At 41.8% G+C, this 10,939-nt stretch overlaps 1 protein-coding gene across 3 annotated transcripts in view; it reads left to right on the top strand.

Annotated features, from left to right (window-relative positions):
* LOC128704037 (centrosomal protein of 120 kDa) overlaps nt 1-8,919 on the top strand; it is a 25,905-nt gene extending 16,986 nt beyond the window's left edge. For all 3 annotated transcript variants that reach the window (XM_053798983.2, XM_053798985.2, XM_053798987.2), the window contains exons 9-11: nt 25-132; nt 6,168-6,295; nt 7,607-8,919. In XM_053798983.2, the coding sequence (XP_053654958.2) occupies nt 25-132; nt 6,168-6,295; nt 7,607-8,000 (630 nt within the window). In that variant the 3' untranslated portion in view covers nt 8,001-8,919. The remainder of the gene's footprint in view (nt 1-24; nt 133-6,167; nt 6,296-7,606) is intronic.
* Nucleotides 8,920-10,939: the final 2,020 nt, after the last annotated feature.

The following is a 10,939-nucleotide window of genomic DNA, read 5'->3' as shown; positions in this document are numbered from 1 at the left end:
TAACATAGCAAAGTATCACTTCAGGTACGGGAGCTGGAGGCACTAAACAGAGCATCTGATGATATCTCTTTGGCTGCACGGCACGGCACTGAGGTGAAGATACAAGAGATTCAGTCTCTTAATGAAGAAAAGGCAAGTGATGCTCAAGTTTTCTTGAACCTCTTTCATTATTTGAAGTCTCATTTTACTTTAATCAGTAGTTTGACACATTTAATTTAATGTACAGTATCATTGACAGGGTTACGTACCTCCTAGCTCACAGGGGTTAGGTCCCTAGGATTGATGTGAATCCATAAGCAGCAAATGGGAAAATTTGCTTACCTGAATTCAATAAAAATTTGGGGTGCCAGGGGTAAATGTAAATGGGGAGCCTTTAATTGAGCTATGTGTAGAAAGAAATTTGGTAATAAGTAATACATATTTTATGAAAAAGAGGATAAATAAATATACAAGGTATGATGTAGCACGTAATGAAAGTAGTTTATTAGATTATGTATTGGTGGATAAAAGGTTGATGGGTAGGCTCCAGGATGTACATGTTTATAGAGGGGCAACTGATATATCGGATCATTATTTAGTTGTAGCTACAGTTAGAGTAAGAGGTAGATGGGAAAAGAGGAAGGTGGCAACAACAAGTAAGAGGGAGGTGAAAGTGTATAAACTAAGGGAGGAGGAAGTTCGGGCGAGATATAAGCGACTATTGGCAGAAAGGTGGGATAGTGCAAAGATGAGTAATGGGGGGGTTGAAGAGGGTTGGAATAGTTTTAAAAATGCAGTATTAGAATGTGGGGCAGAAGTTTGTGGTTATAGGAGGGTGGGTGCAGGAGGAAAGAGGAGTGATTGGTGGAATGATGAAGTAAAGGGTGTGATAAAAGAGAAAAAGGTAGCTTATGAGAGGTTTTTACAAAGCAGAAGTGTTATAAGAAGAGCAGAATATATGGAGAGTAAAAGAAAGGTAAAGAGAGTGGTGAGAGAGTGCAAAAGGAGAGCAGATGATAGAGTGGGAGAGGCACTGTCAAGAAATTTTAATGAAAATAAGAAAAAATTTTGGAGTGAGTTAAACAAGTTAAGAAAGCCAAGGGAAAATATGGATTTGTCAGTTAAAAACAGAGTAGGGGAGTTAGTAGATGGGGAGATGGAGGTATTAGGTAGATGGCGAGAATATTTTGAGGAACTTTTAAATGTTAAGGAAGAAACAGAGGCAGTAATTTCATGCACTGGTCAGGGAGGTATACCATCTTTTAGGAGTGAAGAAGAGCAGAATGTAAGTGTGGGGGAGGTACGTGAGGCATTACGTAAAATGAAAGGGGGTAAAGCAGCTGGTACTGATGGGATCATGACAGAAATGTTAAAAGCAGGGGGGGATATAGTGTTGGAGTGGTTGGTACTTTTGTTCAATAAATGTATGAAAGAGGGGAAGGTACCTAGGGATTGGCGGAGAGCATGTATAGTCCCTTTATATAAAGGGAAAGGGGACAAAAGAGACTGTAAAAATTATAGAGGAATAAGCTTACTGAGTATACCAGGAAAAGTGTACGGTAGGGTTATAATTGAAAGAATTAGAGGTAAGACAGAATGTAGGATTGCGGATGAGCAAGGAGGTTTCAGAGTGGGTAGGGGATGTGTAGATCAAGTGTTTACATTGAAGCATATATGTGAACAGTATTTAGATAAAGGTAGGGAAGTTTTTATTGCATTTATGGATTTAGAAAAGGCATATGATAGAGTGGATAGAGGAGCAATGTGGCAGATGTTGCAAGTATATGGAATAGGTGGTAAGTTATTAAATGCTGTAAAGAGTTTTTATGAAGATAGTGAGGCTCAGGTTAGGGTGTGTAGAAGAGAGGGAGACTATTTCCCGGTAAAAGTAGGTCTTAGACAGGGATGTGTAATGTCACCATGGTTGTTTAATATATTTATAGATGGGGTTGTTAAGGAAGTAAATGCTAGGGTTTTTGGGAGAGGGGTGGGATTAAATTATGGGGAATCAAATTCAAAATGGGAATTGACACAGTTACTTTTTGCTGATGATACTGTGCTTATGGGAGATTCTAAAGAAAAATTGCAAAGGTTAGTGGATGAGTTTGGGAATGTGTGTAAAGGTAGAAAGTTGAAAGTGAACATAGAAAAGAGTAAGGTGATGAGGGTGTCAAATGATTTAGATAAAGAAAAATTGGATATCAAATTGGGGAGGAGGGGTATGGAAGAAGTGAATGTTTTCAGATACTTGGGAGTTGACGTGTCGGCGGATGGATTTATGAAGGATGAGGTTAATCATAGAATTGATGAGGGAAAAAAGGTGAGTGGTGCGTTGAGGTATATGTGGAGTCAAAAAACGTTATCTATGGAGGCAAAGAAGGGAATGTATGAAAGTATAGTAGTACCAACACTCTTATATGGGTGTGAAGCTTGGGTGGTAAATGCAGCAGCGAGGAGACGGTTGGAGGCAGTGGAGATGTCCTGTTTAAGGGCAATGTGTGGTGTAAATATTATGCAGAAAATTCGGAGTGTGGAAATTAGGAGAAGGTGTGGAGTTAATAAAAGTATTAGTCAGAGGGCAGAAGAGGGGTTGTTGAGGTGGTTTGGTCATTTAGAGAGAATGGATCAAAGTAGAATGACATGGAAAGCATATAAATCTATAGGGGAAGGAAGGCGGGGTAGGGGTCGTCCTCGAAAGGGTTGGAGAGAGGGGGTAAAGGAGGTTTTGTGGGTAAGGGGCTTGGACTTCCAGCAAGCGTGCGTGAGCGTGTTAGATAGGAGTGAATGGAGACGAATGGTACTTGGGACCTGACGATCTGTTGGAGTGTGAGCAGGGTAATATTTAGTGAAGGGATTCAGGGAAACCGGTTATTTTCATATAGTCGGACTTGAGTCCTGGAAATGGGAAGTACAATGCCTGCACTTTAAAGGAGGGGTTTGGGATATTGGCAGTTTGGAGGGATATGTTGTGTATCTTTATATGTGTATGCTTCTAGACTGTTGTATTCTGAGCACGTCTTCAAAAACAGTGATAATGTGCGAGTGTGGTGAAAGTGTTGAATGATGATGAAAGTATTTTCTTTTTGGGGATTTTCTTTCTTTTTTGGGTCACCCTGCCTCGGTGGGAGACGGCCGACTTGTTGAAAAAAAAAAAAAAAAAAAAAAAGTTATTTTTCAGTTCAGGGGATGTGTACCAAACCCAAAGTTGGCCATCTCCCACCGAGGCAGGGTGACCATTATTTAAATAAATATGGTATCTGAAACAAAATGAGTCCAAATCTTAAGCAAAATTTGGACTGGGGAAGTCCTCTAGGAACCTATACTTTGCAACTTTATAGGTTTGACTGCTGGAAATTCATTATTTGTGCAGTGCATACCAAAAAAATTAAGGAAAAATTTGAACACCAATACAAGATAAACACTTGCCAATGAAGGCTGACTTGTTGCCATAATTAAAGTAATGTGGTAGTCTTCTTACACCATTAAAGTATTTATGCCATCTTTAATAAAGAATTCCTAAGGAATTTAAATAATGTCAGAGTAATAGTTTTTTTATGGAAATATGAGGCATGTAAACTTTTGGGGCAGTGCTTGGTGCTCAAAATCAAGACTAGTCAGGATGTTTTTAAAAATTACTCAGTGGATTTATTGGACCATATCCTCTCCCCCATATCATTTTTGTTAAACATGACTTTTGTAATTTCAATAATTTTTCCATTAGAGTAATGTTTGAAGAAAATGTAGATGATGAAATGACCACTTTGCACACTCATCTCAAAATTCACAATCAAAAGCAGCAATTTTTTTTAATCTGCTCAGTGGCTTTGCCAGAGTCCCTATACACTTTTTTTTTTCATTTTGCTTTCCATAGAATTTTAATATTAGCATAATTAGAACAATATTTAAGGTATGTATTCAGCAATAAAATAAGCAAAACCATCTCATGTTTCACACCCAGTTTAAGTGCATGTTTACTGCCCCACTCACTCACCTCCCTGACTCACTCACTCACCTCCCTGCCTCACTCACCTCCCTGCCTCACTCACTCACCTCCCTGCCTCACTCACTCCCTGCCTCACTCACTCACTCCCTGCCTCACTCACTCCCTGCCTCACTCACTCCCTGCCTCACTCACTCCCTGCATCACTCACTCACTCCCTGCCTCACTCACTCCCTGCCTCACTCACCCACTCCCTGCCTCACTCACTCACCTCCCTGCCTCACTCACTCACCTCCCTGCCTCACTCACTCACTCACCTCCCTGCCTCACTCACTCACCTCCCTGCCTCACTCACTCACTCACCTCCCTGCCTCACTCACTCACTCACCTCCCTGCCTCACTCACTCACTCACCTCCCTGCCTCAGTCACTCACTCACCTCCCTGCCTCACTCACTCACCTCCCTGCCTCACTCACTCACCTCCCTGCCTCACTCACTCACTCACCTCCCTGCCTCACTCACCTCCCTGCCTCACTCACTCACCCACCTCTCTGCCTCACTCACCTCCCTGCCTCACTCACTCACTCCCTGCCTCCCTCACTCACTACCTGCCTCACTCACTCCCTGCCTCACTCACTCCCTGCCTCACTCACTCCCTGCCTCACTCACTCCCTGCCTCACTCACTCCCTGCCTCACTCACTCACTCCCTGCCTCACTCACTCCCTGCATCACTCACTCCCTGCCTCACTCACTCCCTGCCTCACTCACCTCCCTGCCTCACTCACTCACCTCCCTGCCTCACTCACTCACTCACCTCCCTGCCTCACTCACTCACTCACCTCCCTGCCTCACTCACTCACTCACCTCCCTGCCTCACTCACTCACTCACCTCCCTGCCTCACTCACTCACTCACCTCCCTGCCTCACTCACTCACCTCCCTGCCTCACTCACTCACTCACCTCCCTGCCTCACTCACTCACTCACCTCCCTGCCTCACTCACTCACTCACCTCCCTGCCTCACTCACTCACTCACCTCCCTGCCTCACTCACTCACTCACCTCCCTGCCTCACTCACTCACTCACCTCCCTGCCTCACTCACTCACTCACCTCCCTGCCTCACTCACTCACTCACCTCCCTGCCTCACTCACTCACTCACCTCCCTGCCTCACTCACTCACTCACCTCCCTGCCTCACTCACTCACTCACCTCCCTGCCTCACTCACTCACTCACCTCCCTGCCTCACTCACTCACTCACCTCCCTGCCTCACTCACTCACTCACCTCCCTGCCTCACTCACTCACTCACCTCCCTGCCTCACTCACTCACTCACCTCCCTGCCTCACTCACTCACTCACCTCCCTGCCTCACTCACTCACCTCCCTGCCTCACTCACTCACCTCCCTGCCTCACTCACTCACCTCCCTGCCTCACTCACTCACCTCCCTGCCTCACTCACCTCCCTGCCTCACTCACTCACCTCCCTGCCTCACTCACTCACCTCCCTGCCTCACTCACTCACCTCCCTGCCTCACTCACCTCCCTGCCTCACTCACCCACCTCCCTGCCTCACTAGCATCCACCAGTCATTTTCCCATGTGCCAACCACTGACATAATGTAAATATTAAATCTTAAGTTCTTAACCAATCTTTACCAAACACCATGAGTACTCTGTACAGTACTTGTATATTATGAACATAAACACAGCTTGCCAGGAGCAAGGGGCTAGTAACCCCTTCTCCTGTATATATTACTAAATGTAAAAGGAGAAACTTTCATTTTTCCTTTTGGGCCACCCCGCCTTGGTGGTATACGGCCGGTGTGTTGGAAGAAAGAAGAAACACAGCTTGATAAAAAAACTAAACAAGAAAAATATATTATTTATAATTAACCCTTAACCCTTAAACTGTCCAAATGTAGATCTACGCTTGCATGCATAGCACTCCGACCTTGATCTTCTCCATAAGAAACAGTGTAAAAAAAGTAGATCTACGTTCGGAGCGCTATGCCGCAAACGTAGATCTACATTTGGACAGTTTAAGGGTTAAGAATATAATACAGTTGTCCCAATGTTGGAAGAGCGAGTCATTGTTCATAGATAATTAATTGGTTCCAAAGTGCGAATGTCATAAGTGTGGGACCTTGTAACTTGGGGCTGTATTGTACAAGGTCTTAAGAGGGAATTTCTGCATGTTGTATCTGTAGAGCCCATGAAAACTAAATATTTATACTAATCTTTCCCAGGAACATTTGTCAGAACAGTTAGCTGCAGCATTACGGAGAAAACAATATTATAAGTTACAGTGGGTGCGCCTTGCATCGCAGATGCATCACCTGCGCACTACCCACATCCAGGAGGCTCATGATGTTGGGTAAGTCTGTTCTTGGAGAATGGACTTCATGAAAATTATTATACTTTTCATACAACAGTTGTTTAATCCAAGCTTATAAAAGTAGTAAAATATTTGAAATTGCTCATTATTTAATATAAGTAAATTTATTAATTTTCACCTAAAAAGTTTTAGACTTTCATATTATATAATGATATTGGTTTGCACCATATATTTACTTTCATTTTTATTCATTTATACTGAAATTTAAGTTTTGTATACAGCCTCTCCTCACTTAGTGATGTACTCGTTTACCGACACCTTATATGGGTGTGAAGCGTGGGTGATGAATGTTGCAGCGAGGAGAAGGCTGGAGGCAGTGGAGATGTCATGTCTGAGGGCAATGTGTGGTGTGAATATAATGCAGAGAATTCGTAGTTTGGAAGTTAGGAGGAGGTGCAGGATTACCAAAACTGTTGTCCAGAGGGCTGAGGAAGGGTTGTTGAGGTGGTTCGGACATGTAGAGAGAATGGAGCGAAACAGAATGACTTCAAGAGTGTATCAGTCTGTAGTGGAAGGAAGGCGGGGTAGGGGTCGGCCTAGGAAAGGTTGGAGGGAGGGGGTAAAGGAGGTTTTGTGTGCGAGGGGCTTGGACTTCCAGCAGGCATGCATGAGCGTGTTTGATAGGAGTGAATGGAGACAAATGGTTTTTAATACTTGACGTGCTGTTGGAGTGTGAGCAGAGTAACATTTATGAAGGGATTCAGGGAAACCGGCAGGCCGGACTCGAGTCCTGGAGATGGGAAGTACAGTGCCTGCACTCTGAAGGAGGGGTGTTAATGTTGCAGTTTAAAAACTGTAGTGTAAAGCACCCTTCTGGCAAGACAGTGATGGAGTGAATGATGGTGAAAGTTTTTCTTTTTCGGGCCACCCTGCCTTGGTGGGAATCGGCCAGTGTGATGATAAATAAAATATAATAAATAAAGCTGATTTCCTCTATTCTGTTCATTTCAGTATACAGTACACTACTGTATAAGCACTTAAAAATATACCAGAAATGTTATAAGTGGTGCAAATGTGACATTAAAACAATGTCAAAAATGGTTGACACAAACTCACTACCATTGTAGTATGCTCCTCTCTTAGTGATGAATTCATTTAACCACTTGGTCTCAGGAACGGAACTCCATATCATTAAGTGAGGAGAGGCTGTATATGAATAACAGCAGTTCTGTAGCATGTCTTACTTTACTAGATACATTTCCAGTATAGTAATAAAGAACTTTATTAAGATTGTTGTTAGTAGTGCAGTATTGTAATATCTGTTCTCTAGTGTTACATTCTCATTTTCAGAATGGATGTGGAACGGGCTTCACCAGAACCATATTTTGTTCATCCACAATCTAAGAAAGAGTTGCAGTACAGAGATATATACACTATGCATGGTGATGGAAGGAACATGACAGGACATGCAGAAATGCAAAGACCAGGGCCAAGTTCTTCAGGACGAACTGCAGCAGTGCTTGAAGAGAGGGAGATAGGCCAGAGGGAGAGATGGAGAAAGGGAGTGGGTCCAGGCAAGAGTTCACAACCAAGCCAAATACTGGAGAGTGTGTTGAAGCAAAGGCAGGAGCTGGAAAGGCGAGTTAGAAGAAACAGTGTTACAGAAGCTGGCAAAGGACCCACTGACTATTCCACAGCCATTAAAGAAGCAGAGCGGAAACTTCGCTCTCTTGATGGCAGGTAACTCGGTGACATAAGAATGGAGACAGAGTGCAAAGAGCAGAGTGGGGTGATGGTACAGATACTAAAGAATGGGATGTGTAGTAAGTAAAGCTGGAAATTTAGAATAATATCTGATGAGGGTTAACTCTCCAGAAAAAAATTGTGGTACTATTATAGTAAATCAACTGCCTCCATCATGGTGTTCCAGAGCCATAAGCAAAATTGCATGTAAAGATACTTTATAGTTATTATCAGAAGTTTCACTGGTCATGTGAAAAATGTAAAGATGACCACAAATTAAGGAAACCATTAGACCTTCATCCAATGTGAAGCAGGAGTAATTTGGTTGTTAAACTATCGAGGTACCAATCAGAATTTGTTTTTGAGTAATAAATATTCCTGAGCTGTACTTTGCCATGTTTTGCAACTCCCATGTGTGTTGAGTGGTAAAATCCAAGGTGTTAATTAGGAGTACAGTATCTTCTGATCAGCCAGCCACTTGGTATTTGTCGTTAGATAAGGACTTAAACATATTTAGGAGTGTCTTGGCTGTTCAGTCAGCTTGCTGCTGTTGCTGCCATTTACTGTCTCCACACCCACAGAATTTCTGGAAGCATGTGATGACATGGGGGCACAGATTTGTATGAGTAGAACTTTGAGGATAATAGCTATTTCTTCAGATTATAGTTTTAGGATGATTAATATTTTTGTATTTTTTCTTACTTATGAAAGGTATTTACAAAAACTACTTAATTTATCATGAATAAATCGGTTTAATTTTTCTTTTTCAAGAGAAAGGTTATTTAGCAAGGTTATGTACAGCATGCCAGTGCCACAGTCTCTCTATTCAGCTGTTCCTGAGGAGTGAACTTTTTCTAAATACAGTACAGTATGTGGCTATCCATTATATATGGCTCTCAAATAAAGTAAATTCACTGCCATTTCTTATTTCCATTTGGCACATATATAGGTTGTTGGTAAGTGTAATAAGTGCTTAAAGTATACAAGAGTTAGCTTGTACAATATTGCTGTATATACAGCTTGATACAAAACATTGTTTTACTTTAATAACAGGAACAATGCAGTGGTAGTGGTGATAGGGACAGGCAGAGAGGGGGTAGAAAGAGAAAAATAATGAAGTACACTATATCAAATTGCGAGGAGTTGCTGTAGTACGACAAACTCGTAAAATGTGCACAGCAACTTGTGATGCATAAATGGATGAAGATGGACGTATGTGTTTTGGCTGTAGTTTTAATTTAATATTCTGCAGTGATTAGTGTACAATAAAATCAACATTTAATAAATTTTCATGAGTAAGTAGTGATTGAGTTACTGCATATGGATTCTTTTTTAATTTATATCAAGATGCTGAGAGGCACTATAATGAAAACTCAAGCATGACTGAATTATAGTCTGTGAACACTCGGAAAGCTCGAAAAAAAATTTGCTCTTCAAATTTCAAGAAATTCTGAAAATTTGAATTTTATAGCAAGTATTTTAAGAAAACTAGTAGTGCTTATTTGACTTTAGGACCCTTACCTAGAAAGTAAAGTGATGACTTGAAAAGATTGTCAAGTCATCCTGACACTAACGTTTCTTGATGGTTCTTCCTCATTGGGATCACAGTAATTCAATTTCAGATCCCTCCAGTAATCTGACTTATTTGCCTTTTCCACAGTTATCTAACGATGGAGTTTAACGACATAAAATATTGAAAGAGACAAATGCAGTATAATGCGGTTCATTTTTTGATAATGTTTTGCCCACACAATGGGCTTATATTGTTATAAACAGACCTACCTGAAGAAAGAGACAATGTGTATATAGGAAAAAAAGCAGTGTACAGTGTCAGGTGAAGTGTGTTTAAGCTAACTGCTTGAGTAGACTAAAAAACAGGTTGGAGAAATACATGGAGCATCAGGTAAAAGTATGGAGGAACAATGCAGCTGGCCTACTGGCACATGCTGTGCAGGTCCTCAAATCCAACCCCTTCTCAACCATATATGTATGCCCAACCTGTTTTTGGGCTGTCCAAGGAGTTGGCTCCAACATACCTCGCCAGACTCGTGTCACTTTATATAGGCTCATCCTTTCTCTCCAGGTAGATCTGTTTGTGATTATAGGGCCACCCCACTGTGTGGACAAATTGATGTCAATAAGGATCACATTATACTACAGTTGTCTCTTTTCTGTTCTCTGGTGATTTCACCTTTACTTCATACTCTTAATCCTTATCTGGTACTGATTTGTCCTATCCTCAAGGGAGGTTCCTTGATGCTGATGAGGAGCTCCTGATCTAGGGAATTGGATGTGTGCTCCAGTTCCCTGAATTAAGCCTGAATACACTCCCCCCTCCCCAGGCGCTGTATAATCCTACGAGTTTAGCACTTTCCCCATGATTGTAATAATAATAATGGCACTGATTTGTTACATCAACTATGACTCATCCTTTCTGCTGAAATCTCTTCAGTGCCTCTGCTGATTCCACCATCTTTCACCTTTGCAGTAGTGCTGTATGACCCATACATTGTAGGTTTAGTGCTTATTTTTTTAATAATTTTTCACATTTGCCATACAACCTTTCAAAGTGGATTTCTTGCAGAAGTGAAGAACTCTTAGTCTGAAGAATTTAAGCTTTCCTCCCTTTCCTTTGATCATAGTACCCCCACCTCTCTTTTGGCTAGCAACATAAGATGATACCAGTTGCTGCCACCATTGCTCTTGTGAAACCAAACCATCCTCTTGATGTTCCACCTTTATTGCAGACTCTGCAGTGTTGTGTAACTTTCTTGTTTCCTCTCTGCTGATGTTCTTTGGCTAACACCTCTGCTTTCTCTTTGCCATGTAATACTATATTTTTAATGGGTTTAGCACTTTCCCAAGAATATAATAGTAATAATCTACCATGCAGTACTAAACGACCATTACAAGATGAACTCCTGAATATAAGAAATTGTA

Source organism: Cherax quadricarinatus, chromosome 66 (genome assembly GCF_038502225.1).
Source record: "Cherax quadricarinatus isolate ZL_2023a chromosome 66, ASM3850222v1, whole genome shotgun sequence".
Classification (NCBI taxonomy): Eukaryota; Metazoa; Arthropoda; class Malacostraca; order Decapoda; family Parastacidae; genus Cherax; species Cherax quadricarinatus.
Note: the sequence above shows the minus strand (reverse complement) of the source record. Positions and strands in the feature narration are given on the sequence as shown.